Source organism: Bombina bombina, chromosome 2, assembly GCF_027579735.1.
Source record: "Bombina bombina isolate aBomBom1 chromosome 2, aBomBom1.pri, whole genome shotgun sequence".
NCBI lineage: Eukaryota > Metazoa > Chordata > Amphibia > Anura > Bombinatoridae > Bombina > Bombina bombina.
The window spans coordinates 824,987,174-825,011,323 of NC_069500.1; the positions used below are offsets into that span (position 1 = coordinate 824,987,174).

The following is a 24,150-nucleotide window of genomic DNA, read 5'->3' on the forward strand; positions in this document are numbered from 1 at the left end:
ATAAACCTGCTTAAAGGGACATTATACTTTTACAAGCTGCAAAAGAGAACTTTTCCTTTGTTTTACAAGCCTGCTAAAGAGGACCTTTTTCAGAAGCTTCAAAGTAAGAGCATTTCCTTTTTGTTCTTTGTACTACTTAAAGGGACGTTTTATCCTTTGTGGCTTTCCTGCATTCTGGAACAATATTCATTTTTGTTATCTTCTAATCTGCTTCCTGAGTGGGTCACGTCCTGGATATTTCTCAGTGTGCTAGCGTGTGCTTTCAATTCACGCTAGCAGTTGGGTTACATCCCGGTTTGATTCCAGAGCGGCTGACATTACAAACGGGCCATAAAAATGGACCCCACTGAATTATCTATGGCCGTGGCTCACCAGGGACAGCTCTTGGGTTCTCATGCCACTCACTTGCAGTCTCTGGACACTAAACTTGATCAAATTACTGCTCTATTACAAAATTTGGTTGCTACCGCACCTCCCAATCCTAATCCCAATCCAAATCCGATTGAGGCATTACCTCCTCCGATTCCTAACAATCAGTCTCAGGTACAACTAAGTCCCAGGATTCCTCTTCCTGATAAATATGATGGGAATCCTGAAGAATGTAGAGGCTTTTTGAATCAATGCCGTCTTCATTTCCGAAATAGCCCTACTCTCTTTGCTACTGCCTCTTCTAGAATCACGTTTCTTATTTCCTTAATGAAAGGAAAAGCCTTGGCTTGGGTGTCACCTTTGCTAGAAAAGAATGATCCTATACTGTTGGATGTTGATACATTTCTATCTACATTCTCAAACGTATTCGATAAACCTGGAAGGTCATCCGCTGCTGAAGCAACTCTCCTGGATTTACGTCAAGGAAATCAACCAGTCTCTCAATATGCAATTGAGTTCCGCACCCTTGCCTCTGAAACCACTTGGAATCAGGGAGCACTCAGAGCCGCTTTCCGTAAAGGACTTTCTGAGCGTCTCAAGGATGAATTGGTGTATCGTGAACTTCCAGAGTCCTTAGAAGCCTTAATAAATCTCTGTATCTGTCTCGACGCCAGGTTTCGTGAACGCCAACAAGAAAAGGATAGAACACAGAGGACTGCCACTCGAACTCCTTTTCGTTTAGCTCCTCGTTTTTCTAGTCCAGTCACTCCAGCCTCTCCTACTACTGATCAGGCTGAACCCATGGAAGTAGGAAGTATAAAATTAACTGAGACTGAACGCTTAAGAAGACGGACTCTTGGCTTATGTCTGTACTGTGGCCTTAAAGGACATTTATTAAGGGATTGTCCTACTAGGCCAGTAAAAGCCAGGGCTTAACTCTAGTCCAGGGAACTGAGTTAAGCCAAAATAGTGGTCATTCCCTATACAAGAAACTCTTTGTTCCGGTAACTCTTCTAATTGGACAAAAGAAGATCTATACCCAAGCCCTAATTGATTCTGGTGCTGGAGGTGTGTTCATTGACTCTACATTTGTTTCTACTCATTCTATACCCTTACTAAAGAAGGAGTATTCCATTTCAGTCTCTACGGTCAGTGGAGATCCTTTGGGTTCTGGATACATTCAGTTTTCTACTCAACCCTTAATCCTCACCGTAGGAATACTTCATTCTGAGACAATTTGTTTCGATGTCATTCCCACTCCGCAATTTCCCATTATCTTGGGATTACCCTGGCTCCAGATTCACAATCCCATTTTTTCTTGGACTTTCGGTGAACTCACTTCCTGGGGATCTACATGCCAGACTAAATGTCTTCAAGAGATTACTAAGTTACCACTCACTATTGCTCTCACAGTTGAAACTCCGGAATCCTTACCTATGCATTACCATGACTTTGTGGATGTCTTCTCCAAAAAAGAAGCGGAACGTCTTCCTCCTCATCGCCCTTTTGATTGTCCCATTGACCTCCTTCCTGGGGCTGCCTATCCTCGAGGCAAAACATATCCACTTTCTAAACCAGAAAACATGGCTCTGGAAGAATATATAAAAGACAATCTGGCTAGAGGATTTATTCGACCCTCCTCTTCCCCTGTAGGGGCTGGTTTCTTTTTTGTGGGAAAAAAGGATGGCGGATTAAGACCCTGTATTGATTATCGTGGATTGAATCAGATTACCATCAAGAACAGTTATCCTCTGCCCCTTATTCCTGAACTTTTTACTTATCTTCAGGGAGCCACCATTTTCACCAAACTCGACCTACGTGGTGCATACAACTTGATCCGTATACGCAAAGGAGATGAGTGGAAGACTGCCTTTAACACTCGATTTGGGCATTATGAATATTTGGTCATGCCCTTTGGGCTATGCAATGCTCCGGCGGTTTTCCAGCATTTTGTAAATGAGATCTTTCGTGATTTTTTGAATATTTTTGTTATCATATACCTGGACGACATCTTAATTTTTTCTCAGAACCACCAAGATCATGTGCACCACGTCAAGAAAGTACTTCAACGTCTAAGAGAATTCCATCTGTTTGCTAAACTGGAGAAATGTTCTTTCCATCAAAAATCCATACCCTTTCTGGGTTATGTAATATCGGCATCTGGATTCGAAATGGACCCTACTAAACTTTCTGCCATTTTGGATTGGCCTAGACCTGATTCTTTGAAGGCTTTACAACGTTTCCTAGGCTTCGCCAATTATTACAGAAAGTTCATCAAGAATTTTGCTACTATTACTTCTCCTCTTACTTCTCTCACAAGAAAAGGACAAAACTGTAAAGTATGGCCGTCTGAGGCTATAGAAGCCTTTGAATCTCTCAAAGAAGCTTTTTCCTCAGCTCCTATCCTTCGTCATCCAAATCCTGAGTTTCAATTTATTCTGGAGGTGGATGCTTCCTCTGTTGCTGCTGGAGCGGTTCCAGTGGCGTCACTAGGGGGGGGCGGGGGGGGCGGGCCGCACCCGGGTGACACCCTCCAGGGGGTGACACCAAAAAAAAAAAAAAAAAAAAATTTTTTTTTTTTTTTTTTTTTTTTTTAATTTTATTGAAATTCAAAGAAATACAATGTTGAGATGCATAGATTTTTTTTTATTAGAGGGGGTGGCATTTGGGAACATTGGTGGGACTGGGGAAGTTGTAGACACACAATTGTTTGCCCCTTGAGCCAGTGCTGCAATTTCAACAAATAGTTTTCCCGGCTGCTTTTGCTTGTTTGTACTTTGCTTCTCCCCTGCCCAATTTCGCTATGAATGTTGTGGGCATGCCGTGGGGCTTGCAAAGCTGCGCTGCTAGCCTAAACCTGCCTGCCTATCTGTGCTCACTGCTCAGTGACATGTGGAGCAGTGGAGTCACTCACTGCTGTGCTGTCTCTCTAAACGGAAACTGGCAAATCATGAGGGGGATGCCTGGCACCTGACCGCATGACTGTTTGACACTGTCTTTAAAGTGAAGGAGCCACGTATGATGCCGACCAGACCATTACGGTTACGGTACACTAAGTGCACACTGAACAGGTAGGAGGGCGGGCGGGGGTCTGGGGGTGGGCAGAGTGCAGAGGTGATTGGCCATAAGAAGTGGTAGGCACGCGGCCCGGGGCTGTGCACTGACAGGCTTAGAACAGAGTCAGAGAGCAAAATTTTCATAGTTTGCGCCTAAACCTTTTCTTTAGTGATTTATTTTTAGAGTGCTCTGTTTATCTTTCATTTGATGCTCTGCTGAGCCAGGGAGCAGCTCTAGGCATGAGCTTCATAATTAATGCAGTGCAGTTTACATATTTTGTAAGTGTGTGTCTGAGTTTTTGTGTGTGTGTGTCTGAGTGTGTTTCCGAGTGTTTGTGTGTGCATCTGAGTATGTTTTTAAGTGTGTCTGAGTGTTTGTATGTGTGTGTGCCTGTGTTTTTGTGTGTGTCTGCTTTCCGGGGGGGGGGTGACACCATAACTTACCGCACCGGGTGACACCAACCCTAGTGACGCCACTGAGCGGTTCTGTCTCAACGAATACCAGAGACTGGAAGGATTCATCCTGTTGCTTTTTTCTCTAAAAAATTCACTCCTTCCGAATTTAACTATGACGTAGGGAATAAAGAGTTGCTTGCCATCAAGATGGCATTGGATGAATGGAGACATTGGCTGGAAGGTACTTCTTTGCCATTTACTATACTTACTGATCATAAGAACCTTCTGTATCTCCAAACAGCCAAACGACTAAATTCCAGGCAAGCACGCTGGTCCTTATTCTTCTCTCGGTTTCACTATAATTTGTCTTACATACCTGGTTCAAAAAATATTAAAGCAGACGCACTTTCCAGACAATTTCAAGATACCTCAGTTCCTGAGTCTGGTACCATTCTCCAACCTCATGAAGTCATTGCCCAGTTAACAACTTCTTGGTTACAAGAATTACAGTCCGCTCAAGAGCGTCTTCCTTTGTCCTGTAAACCTCCCAATGGTTTACTCTTTGTTCCTGAACGCCTTCGTTCCAAGATTTTATTTTGGGCTCATGATAGTCCCCTTTCTGGACATCCTGGCATCAGTATTACCACTCGAAACCTCAAACAACATGTCTGGTGGCCTACACTCTCTCAAGATGTGAAGGATTACGTCTCAGTATGCACACAATGTGCCATGAACAAAACTCCACGCCAACTTCCTTCAGGATTACTCCAACCATTGCCTATACCTCACCAGCCTTGGACTCATGTATCCATGGACTTTATTACCGATCTTCCCTTGTCCACTGGGAACAATACTATCTGGGTGGTGGTCGACAGGTTCACTAAGACGGCTCATTTTGTACCCTTGCCAGGATTACCATCTGCCAAAAGACTCTCTGAACTTTTTATTCTACATATTGTAAGAATCCATGGATTTCCTCTTGATATTGTTTCAGATAGAGGGGTACAATTCGTTTCTCGATTTTGGAGGTCACTTTGTAAACATTTTGGTACTACTATATCTCTCTCTACTTCTCACCACCCACAATCGAATGGTCAGACTGAAAGAGTAAACCAGTGTCTTGAAACATATCTTAGACATTATGTGGATCATTATCATTCTAACTGGACTTCTTACCTTCCTTTGGCTGAATTGGCCCATAATGCCCGGTACAATTCCTCCCTTCAGACTTCTCCTTTTCATGCAGCTTACGGATATCAGCCTAGGACGTTCCCTTTGCATACTTCCTCCACAGTGAATCCTGCTTCTGATCTTACAGCCCGAAGATTAACTCGACATTGGCAGAAGATACATCGTATTCTTTCTGTAACTTCTAGACGTTACAAGTTCTTTTCGGATCTTCGACGGAAAAAGGCTCCCAAATATCGCCCTGGTGATAAAGTTTGGATTTCCTCTCGATTTCTTCGCCTGAAACAACCTTCTAACAAATTGGGACCACGATATGTGGGTCCTTTCCGAATACTGGGTCAGGTATGTTCCACTGCTTATCGGGTAGCTTTACCCAAGTCTCTCAAAGTCCATCCGGTATTCCATGTTTCTCTTTTAAAACCTGTGATGATTAACAGGTATTCTAAGCCTTTTTCTAAACCTCCACCGTTATTGGTGCATGGACATCCTGAGTTTGAGATCAGCCATATTCTAGATTCCAAATTGCGGGGCAAGAAATTGTATTATCTCATTCATTGGAAGGGTTATCCAGTCACGGAACGTTCTTGGGAACCTGCTCATCAAGTAAATGCTCCAATATTGGTCAAGACCTTCCACAAGACTCATCCTGATAGACCTGGTCCTGTCCCCCGGAGGGGCCCTTGAGGAGGGGGTGCTGTCATGAGCGCTTCCGTTCATCGCCGTGTCGCCGCGGCTCCCGGAACTCCTCTGTGTCTCTGACGTCATGTTGCTTAGCAACATGACGCTTTCTCTCACACCCCTCTGATGACGGTTACGCTCCTGCCCTTTAAATCTCGGCGGGAGATCTGAATCTGGGCCCGTTTGTTTGTTTCCCTGGATTGTGAGTACCATATCAGTTTTATTCTTCTGTGTACCGACTTCTGCCTGCCTGACCAAGCCTCTTGCCTAATCCCTACTTGCTGATATTTGGACATTGACTTCTGCCTGCCTGACCTTGCCTGTAGCTATTACCCTTTTGCTGACATTTGGATGCCGACTTCTGCTTGCCTGACCCTGTCTTTTGCCTATACCTTTTGCTGATATTTGGATGCCGACTTCTGCCTGCCTGACCTTGCTTTGGCCTTTACCTTTAAACCTATTCTTTGTTAAACAAGACCTGCTTAAAGGGACATTTTACTTTTACAAACTGCAAAAGAGAACTTTGCCTTTCTGTTTGTTATACACCTGCTTAAAAGGGACATTTACTTTTACAAGCTGCAAAAGAGAACTTTGCCTTTCTGTTTGTTATACACCTGCTTAAAAGGGACATTTACTTTTACAAGCTGCAAAAGAGAACTTTGCCTTTCTGTTTGTTATAAACCTGCTTAAAGGGACATTATACTTTTACAAGCTGCAAAAGAGAACTTTTCCTTTGTTTTACAAGCCTGCTAAAGAGGACCTTTTTCAGAAGCTTCAAAGTAAGAGCATTTCCTTTTTGTTCTTTGTACTACTTAAAGGGACGTTTTATCCTTTGTGGCTTTCCTGCATTCTGGAACAATATTCATTTTTGTTATCTTCTAATCTGCTTCCTGAGTGGGTCACGTCCTGGATATTTCTCAGTGTGCTAGCGTGTGCTTTCAATTCACGCTAGCAGTTGGGTTACATCCCGGTTTGATTCCAGAGCGGCTGACAAAGGAATTTAGAAAAGACATGAAATTCTTAATTCAAGCAAATAATAACCCATCTATCTGAGATTATACACTGTGGGGAGCAATGCAATTAAAGCCACAATTAGAGGCTATTTTATCAGAAAACAAGCCCACTTAAGAAAGCTAGCGGGCCTCACGTTATCCCAAGCCCATTGTAAGTTAAGGGATCTTGAGTCGTTAAATCGCTCCTCCAGCTCTCTAGACCTTAAAGATCAAATAACAAAACTTAGACAACATATTTGTCAATTGGAACTTAAGAGAACTCAAGACCATCTCACCAAATTGAAACAACTTTTCTACTATAAAAGTAACAAGGCCGATACCCTTCTTGCAAATAGATTGAGGCAACGCACAGGTGCAACACATATACATCTGATAAAGCATAGAGACCAAACCCTCAGACTCCCCTCCCAGATTGGCAAAAAATTCAGGGAATTTTACTCTGCTCTATACAATATTCAGAAGCACCAATCAATAAACCCTGCCTCCCGGAGGTTATCTGATCCTTTCTACATTACCTTAAACTCCCGACCCTTACCACTGATCAGAGGGAAACCCTAGCTAACTCATTCACCCTTCAAAAAATTAAGCAGGTTACCAAAAACTGGAAATTCCTTAAGGTCCCAGGACCGGATGGTTACTCAGCTATTTTTTATAAGACATACATGCAAGAACTATCCCCCCCCCCCTCTTGATTGGATTTTTTAGTCTCGCCAGCAAAGAAGGTTCATTCCAAAGGGAATTTCTCAAAGCCTCCATAGTAACCATTTCAAAAGCAGTCAGAGAACCCTCTTTTTGTACAAATTATAGACCCATCTCTCTGGTAAATGTGGATATTAAAATATATTCTAAAATACTCACCAACCACATTTCCAAACTGCTCCCCAATATTATTAACCCAAATCAAGTGGGCTTTGTTCCAGGTAGGGAGGGCCCAGACAACACCAGATGACTACTTAACATGCTGCTTTAATCTAAGAGACTCAACAAACCCTTTTCAGTCATCTCTTTAGATGCTGAGAAGGCATTCGACCGGGTCAGGTGGGAATACCTGTGGAAGGTACTTGAAATCTTTAAATTCCCAGCTAAAATACTACTAGCCATAAAAGCTCTATATTCCACACCCACAGCCATAGTTGGAGGCCTAGGATTCAATTCTCCACTATTTCCCTTAACTAACGGCACAGGACAAGGCTGCCCTCTATCCCTTTTTGCCTTAGCCATAGAACCCCTAAGAGAACAAATCAGAACAGATAGAAACCTAGAGGGAATTACACTTCATGGCACAGTACACAAAATCACGCTATTTGTGGACGATGTCACGATTTTCTCCACCACGTAAACTAGGACAATTCCCAGACTGATAGAAATTCTTGAAACTTTTAGTAGCCTTTCCTTCTACAAATTAAATTATAACAAGACAAATTTATACATGGGGTTATGCCTTGGAACTATCCCAACAACTACGTTCCAGCTATCAATTCACATGGACTGACAACCACATAACACAATTAGGTGTCAAACTGTCTAGTAACATTTCTCAAACCATCAATGAAAATTATATTATGTTCCCTCATGTTTAGCCCAAATGTTTCCTAATACTTCACATAAATGCTGGAGAAATTGCGGCCACACAGGAGATATGAAGCATATCTGGTGGGATTATCCTAAACATAAACCTCTGCATTAGCTAGAATACGGATATCCCTTCCCAAATCACCAGCCGTGGCTTTACTGCACATAAGTATACACATTTTGCCCAAGCACCACAGCTATTTCTGTGTATAACTCCTTTCAGCTGTAAAACTCTCCATAGCCAGATCATAGAAGACAGAGGGTCTCCCTAACTGGTCTACTATAGTTAATGCCATGGCCTATTTGAAATGATCTGGGATGATTGGAAATTAACTTACAATACTAAATGGCTTCCTAACACAACCTTTAAGCCCAATCAGGAATATCCTTATAACCCGGCATTCTCTGTGCTAATTTCCATCCTCATGTATAGTAACAGTCCACACTATCTGACCATCACCATCCTAGACTGCTTACGATTCTCTAACCGTCTAGATCTTTCCCCACCCTCCCCCCTTCCTTGACTCCCCAAACCCACTCATCAGGTTCACCACCTTTTGGGGCTCATTTATCAAGCTCCGTATGGAGGGCCGTGTTTCTGGCGAGCCTTCAGACTTGCCAGAAACACCAGTTATGAAGCAGCAGTCTAAAGAATACGATCGGGTTGATTGACAGGGGGCGGTGTTGCATCAGCAATGTCTGTCGGACATGATCCGCTGACCGGATCATGTCGGACAGACATTTCATAAATAGTCCCCTATATGTTGATAAATATTATCATTATGTCAATGTCTGTTCCTAAGAGACCTGCGAGTCCCTTTTACAGTTTGATTTATACAACTACATCTTGTTGTACCTTTATTTTCAAAATAAAAAAAAAATTCTTAAAAAAAATAAAAAAATAAAAAATAGAAAGGACAAAATTTAAATGTGCATGGGTGCATTTCAATGTGAAATAAGCATTTTTACAATATAATTCCATTAGCAAAAATGTCTCAAGTAAAAGTTATTACTGTGATTCTGCAGCATATGCACATATCCTGTAAAGGCCTTTGCATCAGTATTCAAACACCACACCTTCTAAGAGTGCTGGCAGTGGTGTTTATTGCTTCTGAAAATGTAATTTGTGTCATACAAGCTACTGCTTACTCTCTGAGAAGGTGTTTAGTTTGAATGCTGGTGCGCGGGCCTTCACAGAATATGTGCGTATGCTGCGGAAAACCAGCAATTACTTTTACTAGAAGCATTTTTGTTAATGGAAGTATATTGCAAAAATGCTTCTATTTCAAATTAAAATGCACCAATGCACATTTAATTTTTTACCTTTCTATCCCTTTAAAGGAAATTAATGAATACTGCCAAATTCAAAAAAGCATGAGGAATATTTGTGTTTTGTTAACAAATGTGGATTCGTTAAACAAATGCGCATGTCTAGAATTTAGGTTAGTTTAAAATATATCTAGTATTCTTAAGGTTAGATGTTTTATTTTTACCTATTATTTGGAAAAGGGTTCAGAGTTGGCAAAATAATAAACCTTCTAGTTTGTAATTAGAAATTTAAAAAAAAAAACAGAAATTCTGGAAATTAAAAAATATAAACTAAACTTTAAAAATGTGCATAAATATAATCTATATTTGGACATTCCTGCAGACTATATTTATTTTCTCAAAGTGCTTGGTCTGCTGGAAAAAAAACCAAAGTATGATTTGTGTAGTTGTCTCACAAATAAGTTAAAAAATAAAACCAGCTTCAGTTTAGAGCTGTGAAATGTGTTAGTACTGTGGTATTAATATTATATTTTATTTCTAGTGCTGACATATTCTGTATCTGTAGCAGAAATACATTATGACAATGAGGCCCATTTATCAAGCTCCGAGTGGAGCTTGAAGGGCCGTGTTTCTGGCGAGTCTGACTCGCCAGAAACAGCAGTTATGAAGCAGCGGTCTAAAGACCGCTGCTGCATAACCCTGTCCGCCTGCTCTGATGAGGCAGACAGGAATCGCCACAAATCAACCCAATCGAGTACGATCGGGTTGATTGACACCTCCCTGCTGGCAGCCGATTGGCCGCGAGTCAGCAGGGGGCGGCGTTGCACAAGCAGCTCTTGTGAGCTGCTGGTGCAATGCTGAATACAGAGAGCGTATTGCTCTCCGCATTCAGCAAGGTCTTGCGGACCTGATCCGCACCTTTGATAATTCGGCCCCATAGAAGCATTCTAGTACAAAAAGTACTATAGTGAGTAATCTTATGAACTAACCTAAAACAAACAATCATACATTTGATGAAAAGTCCAATAACAAACACATAGAGAGGCCTATTTATCGACAGTGCGGATCAGGTCCGCAAGACCTCGCTGAATGTGGAGAGCAATACGCTCTCCGTATTCAGCATTGCACCAGCAGCTCACAAGAGCTGCTGGTGCAACGCCGCCCCCTGCAGACTCGAGACCAATGGGCCGCCAGCAGGGAGGTGTCAATCAACCCGATCATACTCAGAGCAGGTGGTCTTTAGACCACTGCTTCATAACTGCTGTTTCTGGCGAGTCTGAAGACTCGCCAGAAACACGGGCCCACAAGCTCCCTACGGAGCTTGATAAATGGGCCTCTTTATGTTCAGATATGTTGCTGCTTTTTATTTTGTATTATTGATTAACCATATGTATGATTAAATGTTCTTATGATTAACAAGTTGTTATGAATAGTCATAATAATAAATGGGTTTAAGATGAAATGTTAGCAAATCTGCATGTGCTACTTTTAACAACAGCATAAATATTTATTTTGAATTTTTCTATTTTTGGAATTTGCTTAGAATTCTATATTCATAGCTTATTCTAACTAGTAGTATATAAATATGTTTTTTTGAAAGTCCATAGTAAGGCCTCCCAACTTTCCCTGTTTAAGAGGGACAATCGCTCTGTCCCTCTGAGACAGTCATTATGTCTTGATTTGCAGAACTTCCCTTAAAGGGACAGTCTAGTCAAAATTAAACTGTCATGATTCAGCCAGGGCATGCAATTTTAAACAACTTTCCAATGTACTTGTATCATCAAATTTCCCTTGTTGTCTTGGTATGCTTTGTTGAAAACTAAACCTAGGTAGACATTAGCATATGAGGCTAAGCCCTTGAAGGGCACCTCTTATCTCAGTGCATTTTGACAGTTTTTCAGTTAGACAGTGCTACTTTATGTGTGCCATATAAAAAACAGTGTGCTCACTCCCGTGGAGTTATTTACGAGTAAGCACTGATTGGCTAAACTGCAAGTCTGTCAAAAGCACTGAGCTAAGGGGGCAGTCTGCAGAAGCTTAGATACAAGGTAATCACAGAGGTAAAAAGTATATTAATATAACAGTGTTGGTTATGCAAAACTGGGGAATGGGTAATTGTTTATCTTGTTAAACAATAACAATTCTGGAGTAGACTGCCCCTTTAACCCTGCCCCTAGATCACACAGACACACCCATTAGGTATGCTTCATTATGTAGTTTTGGTCATTAATACCATGCAGGTAATGATGTATTTTTATGGCCCCAGATGTTTGCACAGGAGACTCTCAGAACATTGTGTGTAGCATACAAGGAAGTGGATCTGTCTGTGTACATAGAATGGAGTAAGAAATATCATGAGGCCAGTGTGGCTCTGCAGAACCGCGCAGAGTATTTAGACATGGTTTATGAAGAAATGGAGACTGATTTAAAGGTAATGTATATCATAAAGTTGAATGTTCTGCTTCTTAAGAAACATTGTCCTATGTAAGTTCGAGTCAGATTTTGTACCTTTCCAGTTTTTTCTTTCATTTGAATAATATTACTCTTTATTCCCCAGCTACTCGGTGCAACAGCCATCGAAGATAAGTTGCAAAAGGGAGTTCCAGAAACCATTCAACTATTGATGGATGGGAACATGAAAGTGTGGGTATTAACTGGTGATAAACAAGGTAAGTTGATTAATAATGGGAAGTAGCCTTTGGGAATTGCACTGATAAGTGTTGCCTGGGTCTCATGGTCCCAGAACTCATCACAGAGCTGACCCAAAGTAGCCTCAACAATTTGCACCTTTTATTGCTATAAAATGTGAAACTCTTCCAATAGCTTTATTTGTTATATCCTTAGTCTTTCCCTCTTGTATCCTCTTGTCTCTCACTGCTGTCTGCGTGATATCCTATTCTAAACATTCCATGCAGATGTCTGTGCTTTGCTCTTTGAAAGCTTTGGTAGCGTTAAACATGTTTGAACACTCCTCTGTTCAGATAAAGTTACGATATGTGTAGTGGCGGTTCTAGGACTTAAAATTCGGGGGCTATCAAAAGTGGTGAAAAGGTTGAAGGATACAGCACACATTATATAGGGCCCTTGGAAGCTCAACATTCGCATTTGTGCATGGAACATCCCAGGACCCCAAAAGAACTGCCGCTGGATATGTGTATACTACAATCACAAAAAGGGACACTGAACACAATTGCAAGACATTTCTGTTGTCTTGGGACTGAAAGGGTGAAAAGGGTGTGGTGTGAGGGAGAGGTAACTTAGAGACTAAGGAAGAGGGGCAGGAAGAGGTTGTGTGTGAGGGCAAGAGAGTAAGAAGCAAATGTGTAAGGTGAGGGAGGGGAATAAGAAAGTGGTTGTGTGTGAGGGAAAGAGGGCAGTGTAGGTTAGCAGGGGCTAGTGTGAGGGACAGGCTGAGATGATGAGGGTGCACTAGAGCGTTATGTAATGTCTTTCTTTCGAATATGTTTTTGAGGGTTTTATATATTAAATACAGTGCGCTAGCACCAAATTAGGACTGCACATCCATCTGTCTTTTATCTCTGTGCAAACAGGGCTGTGTAGAAGCCATTTTTAGGTCATCATATGTTACATACAGCCTTTTGACAGTCTATTTTAATTGCCTACTTTATATCTTTCCCTAGTTGTTCTAAGCAGGAAAGACAGATAATGGGAAACATAAAGGGACATGAAACCCAAAAAATGTATTTCATGATTCAGATAGAGAATACAAAACAACTTTCCAATTTACTCCTATTATCTAATTTGCTTCATTCTCTTGATATCATTTGTTTAAAAACATATCTAGATAGGCTCAGTAGTTGCTGATTGGTGGCTACACATAGATGTGTCGTCTGATTGGCTCACCCATGTGCATTGCTATTTCTTCAACAAAGGGTATCTAAAGAATGAAGCAAATTAGACCATAGAAGTATTTTGGAATGTTGTTTAAAATTGTGTTCTCTATCTGAATCATGAATGAAAATTTTTGGGTTTCATGTCCCTTTAAGTTAACATTGCGGCACCCTGTACTTCGCTGATCTTTCAATGGGGTTTGTTTTTTTGATACATGGTTCTTTTTCAGGAGGTCTACAGGAGGTAGGGAGATCATAACAGTGAGACCCTTGCTTTTATGGACTGAAAAATCCTTAACGTACAGGGTACATTGTGGACATTAAAAGACCAGTCAAAACAGTAAATTTGCATAATCAACAAATGCAAGATAACAAGACAATGCAATAGCACTTAGTCTGAACTTCAAATGAGTAGTAGATTTTTTTTCTGACAATTTTAAAAGTTATATATTTTTCCACTCCCCCTGTACCATGTGACAGCCATCAGCCAATCACAAATGCATACACGTACCATGTGACAGCCATCAGCCATTCACAAATGCATACACACTTATTCTTGCACATGCTCAGTAGGAGCTGGTGACTCAAAAAGTTTAAATATAAAAAGACTGTGCACATTTTGTTAATGGAAGTAAATTGGAAAGTTGTTTAAAATGGCATGCTCTATCTGAATAATAAAAGTTTAATTTTGATTGAGTGTCCCTTTAAGGAGTTAAAGAGCAGTCTGGTCTTCTGTTTATTTTAGCAAAGACACTCACTTATACTTCTAGTGCCCAGGCAGATTTAATATATCAACTCTATCTGCCAAAACTGTTAACAAATGAATAGTTGGCAATTTATGTTTTTAGAAAAAAAAACTATATGTACCTATTTGTTTGTTTTTTATCAGAAACTGCAATAAACATTGGTTTTTCTTGCCGGTTACTCACTGATGACATGGAAATTTTGGATGAAGAACAAATCTGGTAAATTAATGTTGAAGTCTTATTTTAAAGTTGCAATGTAGCCTCACAAGTAGGGATGGGCGAATGTGTAAATTTTCGAATTTCGAATGTAGAACGAATGTTATTACCGAAATTTGAATTCTAAATCCGAATGTCGATAAGAACGAATATTCTTAAAAATTCGAAAATCGAATGTTATTTACAGTTTTCGAATGTCACTTTCGAATTCGAATGTTTATAATTATATTGAATGTCCACATTCGAAATTTCGAATTTAACATTCTATTTAACAAATACTATTCAGAAGTTCAATAGTTCATGTGGTAGGGCGGGAATCTAGTAAATTGATACATAATAGATACAAATATATAATTTCGATATAGAATATTGCATAATTCGAATATTACATTTAAAGAAAGCATTAGAAATACTATTACAAACATATAAATTCGAATTTTTCGAATTCGAAAATAAATTCGAATTTTTTGAATTCGAATATAAATTCGAATTTTTCGAATTCTAATATAAATTCGAATTTTTCGAATTCGAATATAAATTCGAATTTTTCGAATTTGAATATAAATTTGAATTTTTCGAATTCGAATATTGCATAATTCGAATATTACATTTAAAGAAAAAGCATTAGAAATACTATTACAATCTAAATTCAAATTTTTCGAATTCGAATACACGTATTGCATAATTCGAATATTGCATTTAAAGAAAAAGCATTAGAAATACTATTACAATCTACAATCTAAATTCAAATTTTTCTAATTCGAATATTGCATAATTCAAATATTACATTTAAAGAAAAAGCATTAGAAATACTATTACAATCTAAATTCAAATTTTTCGAATTTGAATATTGCATAATTCGAATATTACATTTAAAGAAAAAGCATTCGAAATACTATTACAATCTGCAATCTAAATTCAAATTTTTCGAATTCGAATATTGCATAATTCGAATATTACATTTAAAGAAAAAGCATTAGAAATACTATTACAATCTAAATTCGAATTTTTCAAATTCGAATATTGCATAATTCGAATATTACCTAAGCATTAGAAATACTATTACAATCTAAATTCAAATTTTTCGAAAATAATATTTTCGAATGTAATCGTAAAATTCGAAACCGAACATTCGAAAATCGAATGTTAGAATGTTATGTAAACTTTCGAAATTCGATTCGAACGAACGAATGTGTTAAAATTCGTGCCGTTTTCGAATGTTGCGAAAAATTCGCCCATCCCTACTCACAAGGTTCCAGATAAAGAGCAAGATGGAGTAGAGAGTGAAACAAACCAAATTGCAGAAATATTAAACAATATATATATATATATATATTTTGTTTTCTGTATATTTTATTTTTAAGTGTGCAATTTTAGGTGTCTGTGACTAAATTTACTAAATTTATAATATGAAGTAATGTTTTGGGGAGCACAGTCCCCTTCATTAGACTAGAATACGGTTTCTATCCTGAAACCCTGGTAGATGACTTCCCTGCAGTGAGAGTGCATATCTTACATATCTTTTAGAAAAAAGCTTGACAAAAGTACCCAAGAATTTTTAGCATTTTTGCTATCACTCAGTTTAAACAAAAATAGAGCCTTTGTTTTTTTTATTTACATATGAAAACTATATATATATATATATATATATATATATATATATATATATATATATATATGCTCTAGTATAGAGATTACCCTCCCACCTAACACTTACCACCCCCTGATCCCTATCTGATCCCTCCAAAATAGCTCTCTTCCCTCCTCCCCCACTGGTCCCCATCATGTTAGACAGTCTGCCAGTATGCAGTTAGGGCTTTTTTTTTTTTTTAGATATATATATTTATTTACTTATTTCTGTAGTTTAGGAGTCTCTCCTCACCCTTCCGTCTGTCTCCCTGATCCCATCCCCAACAGCTCTCTTACCCTCCCAATGTCCACCACCATGTTTGTTAATGGCAGCCACTCTACTAGTAACAAACTATTATTTTTTTATATTATTATTTACTTTGTTTACTTTTCTGTAGTGTAGGCATCACCCTTACCCTCAAAACCCCCTCCAAGCAATTTATTTTTCTTCCTGTAGTGTAGGAACCCATCCCTCCCTCTCTCTTCATATATCTTTTTTGTAATGTGGGAAACCCCTCCCACTCGGCACAGACAGTATCACGGTATCTGTAATGATTGTCGATCTGGCTTCATATGCTAAGGGAGCATGATCAGTGTATGTTGTGCGGTCGTTAAGTGGTTTACTAGCGCATCTTTGCCGACGGCAGGAAAAGCTGTTCTAGTACTGCATGCCTCACTTCTGGACATCAGCAAGACCTGTGCTATAAACAATGCCCGATACGTCAGCCATTTGGGACACAAAACCTTTTTAAAAGACCACTAAACACAGTAGAATTGAATAATCAGCAAATGCATAATTAAAAGGCAATGCAAAAGCACTTGGTTTGAATTTCAAATAAGTAGTAGATTTTTTTTCTTGAAGATTTAAAAGTTAAATTTTCCTTCCCACTGCAACATGTGACAAAAATGCATATATGTATATTCTGTGAATTCTTGCACATGCTGGTACCACAGAAAGTGTGTATATAAAGTGGTTGTGCAACACTTAGATAATGGAAGGGAGTTGGAAAGTTGCATGCTGTATCTGAATCATGAAAGCTTAGTTTTGACTTTAGTGTTCCTTTAACTTTGTTATACATTGTGCAGATACTTCTGACATCTAGTGCTCCAAAGGATTTTTGTAAAATTGCTGTCATTTAGTTCTTCATACAAGTGCACGCTACTTTTTTTCATAACAAATACATTGGAAACATTTGTTTTTAATTTCTATGCTTTATCTGAATCATGAAAGAAAAATTTGGGGTTTCATGTCCCTTTAACTGAAGTATTCCTGTTAGGCTTTCCAAGACAGGGAGGTGAGGGGGACTTGTGAGTGGTAGCTCACTGGTGTTTTGTGATTGGGTACACAACCAGAAGGACAAGGCCATTGTTTTGCCATGGACAGGGTCTGGCATTTCATGGATATGGCTGGGTGGAGTCAGCTGGGCAGTCGATGGAAACCAGGACATTTACAATGACATGCTCCGGGAGGGACTATGGACAGACTCCTCAACCCCTGACAATCCAACAATATAAAGGACAGTTGGGAGGTATGTGATTTTAGTATTGAATTACTGAACAAACCCATGCGTTTTAAACCCGGCAAAGGGGTAAATCCCACAGCTAAAGCCAGCTGGTCTACTGCACAATAGGTCTAGAGTTAACACAGCTGGTGTCAGTGGCAGTTTGTGTGTAGCGCCAATTACCAGCTGCGTTCCGAATTGGCAGCTAAGCTGAACACAGACCGTGATTGGATGCTATGCTCATATGTCACCTTGATTGAGTTTGCCAATCCAGAGCTAACTTTAACTCTCGGCTAGATTACGAGTTTTGCGTTATGAGTAAAAAAGCAGCGTTAAGACTCATAACACTGCTTTTTTACTACCGCTGCTATTACGAGTCTTGTAGATACAGCTGTCCCGTACACAAATCAACTTACGCAATTTGCGTAGTATTTTTCCAATGGGACTTCCATAGAGCCGGTAATACAAGCTTTTTTTTAGGCCAAAAAGTGAGTGGTACAGCCTATCCCGCAAGATTCGTAACGCATTCTAAAGTCAGAAGTTATTAGTTTTACACTACAGAGCTGTAGCATAAAACTCATAACTAAAGTGCTAAAAAGTACACTAACACCCATAAACTACCTATTAACCCCTAAACCGAGGCCCTCCCGCATCGCAAACACTAAAATAAAAATATTATCCCCTTATCTGCCGCTCCCAACATCACCGTCACTATAATAAACATATTAACCCTTAAACCACCTCACTCCTGCATCGTAAACACTAGTTGAATATTATTAACCCCTAATCTGCTGTCCCTAACATCGCCGCCACCTACCTACATTTATTAACCCCTAATCTGCCGCCCCCAACGTCGCCGCCACTATACTATATTTATTAACCCCTAAACCTAAGTCTAACCCTAAAACCCCCTAACATAAATATAATTAAAATAAATCTAAATAAAATCTACAATTAATAGCTAAATAATTCATATTTAAAACTAAATACTTAGCTGTAAAATAAACCCTAAGCTAGCTACAATATAACTAATAGTTACATTGTATCTAGCTTAGGTTTTATTTTTATTTCACAGGCAAGTTTGTATTTATTTTAAATAGGTAGAATAGTTACTAAATAGTTATTAACTATTTAATAACTACCTAGCTAAAATAAATACAAATTTACCTGTAAAATAAAACCTAACCTAAGTTACACTAACACCTAACACTACACTACAATTAAATAAATTACCTAAATTAAATACAATTAAATAAATTACATACAATTACCTAAATGACAAAAAAACACTAAATTACACAAAATAAAAAACAAATTACAAGATATTTAAACTAATTACACCTAATCTAATAGCCCTATCAAAATAAAAAAGCCCCCCAAAAATAAAAAAACCCTAGCCTAAATTAAACTACCAATAGCCTTTAAAAGGGCCTTTTGCAAGGTATTGCCCCAAAGAAATCAGCTCTTTTACCTGCAAAAAAAAACCCCAGAAAAAAACACCCCAACAGTAAAACCCACCACCCACACAGCCAATAGAATGCAAGCTTAATCCTATTGGCTGATTGGATCAGCCAATAGGATTGAAGTTCAATCCTATTGGCTGATTGCATTAGCCAATAGGATTTTTTCAACCTTAATTCCGATTGGCTGATAGAATTCTATCAGCCAATTGGAATCTAAGGTACGCCATCTTGGATGACGTCACTTAAAGAAACATTCATTCGAGAAGAAGATTTTGTTGGAAGAGGATGCTCCGTGCCGGATGTCTTGAAGATGGAGCCACTCCGCGCCGGATGGATGAAAATAGAAAATGACTTCTCCCAGCTTGGATGAAGACTTCTCCCGGCTCCGTTCAGGACTTCTTGCCGCTTCCATGAGGACTTCTCCCGGCTTCATTGAGGATGGATGTCGGAGCTTCAAAACTGTAAGTGGATCTTAAGGGGTTAGTGTTGGCTTTTTTTAAGAGTTTATTGGGTGGGTTTTATTTTTAGGTTAGGGCATTGGGCTGCAATAGAGCTAAATGCCCTTTTAAGGGCAATGCCCATCCAAATGCCCTTTTCAGGGCAATGGGGAGCTTAGGTTTTTTTAGTTAGGGTTTTATTTGGGGGTTGGTTGTGTAGGTGGTGGGTTTTACTGATGGGTGGGTTGTTTGTATTTTTTTAACAGGTTAGAGCTGATTTCTTTGGGGCAATGCCCCGTAAAAGGCCCTTTTAAGGGCTATTGGTAGTTTAGTTTGGGTTAGGGTTTTTATTTTATTTTGGGGGGGGGGGCTTTTTTTAATTTGATAGGGATATTAGATTAGGTTAATTAGATTAAATATCTTGTAATTTGTTTTTTATTTTGTGTAATTTAGTGTTTGTTTTTTTGTAATTTAGGTAATTGTATTTAATTTATTTAATTGTATTTAATTTAGGTAATTTATTTAATTGTAGTGTAGTGTTAGGTGTTAATGTAACTTAGGTTAGATTTTAATTTACAGGTACATTTGTATTTATTTTAGCTAGGTAGTTAGTAAATAGTTAATAACTATTTAATAACTATTCTACCTAGTTAAAATAAATACAAACTTGCCTGTAAAATAAAAATAAACCCTAAGCTAGATACAATGTAACTATAAGTTATATTGTAGCTAGCTTAGGGTTTATTTTATAGGTAAGTATTTAGTTTTAAATAGGAATTATTTAGGTAATAATATTTTTATTAAGATTGATTAGGGGTTCATAAGTATAATGTAGGTGGCGGCGATGTCTGGAGCAGCAGATTAGGGGTTAATAAATATAATGCAGGTGTCGGCGATGTTGGGGGCAGCAGATTAGAGGTTAATAAGTGTAAGATTAGGGGTGTTTAGTTTCGGGGTTCATGTTAGGGTATTAGGTGTAAACATAAAATGTGTTTCCCCATAGTAATCAAAGGGGCTGCGTTACTGAGTTTTACGCTGCTTTTTTGCAGGTGTCAGACTTTTTCTCGGCCGGATCTCCCCATTGATTCCTACGGGGAAAAGGTGCACGAGCACTTTCGACCAGCTCACCGCTGACTTAAGCAGCGCTGGTATTGGAGTGCGGTAAGGAGCTCAATTTTGCTCAACGCTCACTTCTTGCTTTTTAACACCGGGTTTGTAAAAACCCGTAATACCAGTGCTGCAGGTAAGTGAGGGGTGAGACAAAACTGCTTGTTAGCACCGCACAGCTCATAACGAAAAACTCGTAATCTAGCCGATAGGGTTTATTTTACAGGTAAGTATTTAGTTTTAAATAGGAATTATTTAGTTATTAATAGTAGGTTTGATTTAGATTTAATTTAATTATATTTAAGTTAGGGGGTGTTAGGGTTAGGGTTGGACTTAGATTTAGAGGTTAATAAATTTAGTATAGTGGTGGCGACATTGGGGGCGGCAGATTAGGGGTTAATAAATGTAGTTAGGTGGTGGTGATGTTAGGGATGGCAGATTAGAGGTTAATACTATTTAACTAGTGTTTGCGATGCGAGAGTGCGGAGGTTTAGGGGTTAATATCTTTATTATAGTGGCGGCGATGTCGGGAGCGGCAGATTAGTGGTTAGTCAGTATAATGTAGGTGTCGGTGATGTCGGGGCGGTAGATTAGGGGTTAATAAGTATAAGATTAGGGGTTTTTAGACTCAGGGTTCATGTTAGGGTGTTAGGTGTAAACATAAATTTTGTTTCCCCATAGGAATCAATGGGGCTGCGTTACGGAGCTTTACGCTGCTTTATTGCAGGTGTTAGGCTTTTTTTCAGCCGGCTCTCCCCATTGATGTCTATGGGGAAATCATGCATGAACACGTACAACCAGCTCACCGCTGACTTAAAGGGCCACTAAACCCAAAATCTTTCTTTTATGATTCAGATAGAGAATAGAAATTTAAACAACATTTTACTTCCATTATTTATTTTGCTTCATTTTTTAAATATCCTTAGTTGAAGAAAAAGCAATGCACATGGTGAGCCAATCACACAATGCTTCTATGTGCAGCAACCAATCAGCAGCTAGTGAGCATATCTAGATATGCTTTTCATCAAAGAATATCAAGAGAATAAAACAAATGAGATAATTTAAATAAATTAGAAAGATGTTTAAAATTGCATTCTCTTTCTAAATCATAAAAGAAAAAATGTGGGTGGCATGTCCCTTTAAGCAGTGCTGGTATCGGAGTGCGGAAGCACAATTTTACTCTACGCTCTCTTTTTTACTTTTAACGCCAGGTTTATAAAAACCTGTAATACCAGCGCTGTAGGTAAGTAAGCAGTGACAATAACGTGCAAGTTAGTACCGCACCCCTCTTACCTGCAAAACTCGTAATCTGGCCGCTAGTGACTAAATCCTTTGCGAGGTTAAACATTTAGGGTTTTTTTTCAAGTAATAGTGCTGTTCAGCATTTTCTTTATTACTTCTTTATGTTCCATTAATCAGGCTAAATATTGTCATTTGGATCACAGTTGAGTAAACTTATTTCTGTTCATCTAAATTAAGGGAATTCTAATCTTTATCATAAACTTTTTAATATATGTAATTATTGACCTGTGTGGACCTGAATTTATAATGTTTGTAGGCATGTTAATATACTAAATGTTGAGCTTGTATAACTTTTAAGATCTTCATCACTGGGCAAAATGTAATTAAACTATATAAAAATTGAAAATCTCATACATATCTATTTACTCTTATATACAGTTTATAAAAATAATAATTTTAGATAATTTTAAAAATGGTTATATAGCATTACAAAGCACTAGAAGTAGATGTAGTTAGGGTGAATATATATATACTTACATATGGTATATCAGAAAATTATAAACTTTGTATAATTTTAAACTGGTTATGTAGCCTTACAAAGCACTAGGAGTAGAGGCACTCTTAAACAGGACCCATAAGAAAAAATACAAAACAAATTAATTAATCAACACAACACATAAAGGGGTCGATGTATTAATGTCTGACGGACATGATACGCTGCAACTCTTGACTGTAGATAGGTACCCATAAGGTAAGGGACCTTCCGTTTTGGCTTTTAATCTTAGCTGTGTGCTTGCAAGAAAGTATTTTTTAGGGCCACCACCTTTAGTTCAGGCCAAAAACAAACACTCTTGCACTGTGCACATAAAAACAAACTTGCACACTCACACACTCTCTATTTCACACACAAACACTCTTTTATTCACACATTAACACACACTTACACTGTCACACACATTCATAGGGGCATATCTAACAAGCTCTGTATGGAACTTGAAGCCCTGTGTTTCTGGCGAGCCTGATTGGGTTGATTGACACCTCCTGCTAGCAGCCGATAGGCCGCAAATCTGCAGGGGGCGGTGTTGCACCAGCATTTCACAAGAGCTGCTGGTGCAATGCTGAATGTGGAGAGCGTATTGCTCTCCGCATTCAGCAAGGTCTGTTGGACATGGGCCGCAATGTCGGATCATGTCCGACAGGCCTTTCATAAATAGGCCCCTCAGTGGCGTAGCGTGGGGGGGGCCACAGGGGGCGGTTGCCCCGGGCGCAAAATTATGTGGGGCGCAAAAGCCTCCACCAGACAGTAGACTGTTGTGACAGTCCCAGACTCCAGCGGCGATTTTAGCAACCCTGCTGTTCTGTCTTGAGTCACTCTCAGTCTCAATCAATGCAAGTGTGAACTTCCATTGTTTGTCACTTTGTCAGTGTCGTCTGAGTCGTCACGGTCTGTGAGTTTCAGTCTGTGCCGCCGGCGCCTCCTGTAAGTGTGTGTAAATGTAATCTACTGTTTATTTTATACCAAGGTAGCAATAAAAGGGGTATGGAACCATTAATGTTTTTTGCATATAAAATATTTTTACAAATAATTGCAGTTTAAAAAAAAAAAAAAGTTAGCTTAAAGGGACATAACAGTGCTATATCATTTCATTACACTATTTCATGTTTCTGTGTTTAAGCCCTACAAAGGGGTTAAACACATGGTTAACTATGAGCTCAACCCCTGTATGAACAATAATAGTTATATGGAATGTGCACAAAAAATATCCTTTACCATCTATAAAGTTTTACTTTTGTATGAAAAATCTTAGCACTGTATCTTTACTACTCTTCTTTGATATTGACCTTTAAATTTCCTGCAGATTAGTTGGAACCCTCAGGAAAAAAAAAAAAGTTTAATGAATATTGGAAATTGTAACAAGTTTAATTTGTTTTATATGTAATTAAAACAAAAACCTGTCTCCTAAGTTGTTGAGCTGGCTCCTAGATTCAAAGCAAATTTGCCAATCCCTACTGTACTGGTGCTAATGGGTTAGGGGGGCGCAATTCTTACCTTGCCCTGGGCGCTGACAACCCACGCTACGCCACTGAGGCCCCTAAAACACTAACTCGCACAAACACTCTGTCTCACAAGCTCTCACACACAGAAAGACACTGACAAACACAAAAACACACTCTGTCACACAGAGAAACTTAGAGAAAGACACACTCCCACACTCAGTCACACTCTCACACATGCAAGAGAGGAATAACTGTAGGCATGAGCAGTATGTTGCAAATGCACAATGTCATATTTTTGGCTGTGCCTGTTTCCAACTAAACCCTGACATTTGCATGTTCGGGCCTGACTCAGCTTCAAATCCAGACACACAAATGGAAACCTAAACTGTCAGGGTCATTATAAAGTCCAAGAAATTGC

General features: G+C 39.0%; 1 protein-coding gene across 1 annotated transcript in view; it reads left to right on the forward strand.

Annotated features, from left to right (window-relative positions):
* ATP8B3 (ATPase phospholipid transporting 8B3) overlaps positions 1 to 24,150 on the forward strand; it is a 507,825-nt gene that overhangs the window by 321,461 nt on the left and 162,214 nt on the right. The window contains 3 exon segments of the mRNA XM_053700104.1: positions 11,808 to 11,972; positions 12,099 to 12,210; positions 14,282 to 14,357. Coding sequence (XP_053556079.1) covers positions 11,808 to 11,972; positions 12,099 to 12,210; positions 14,282 to 14,357 — 353 coding nt within the window.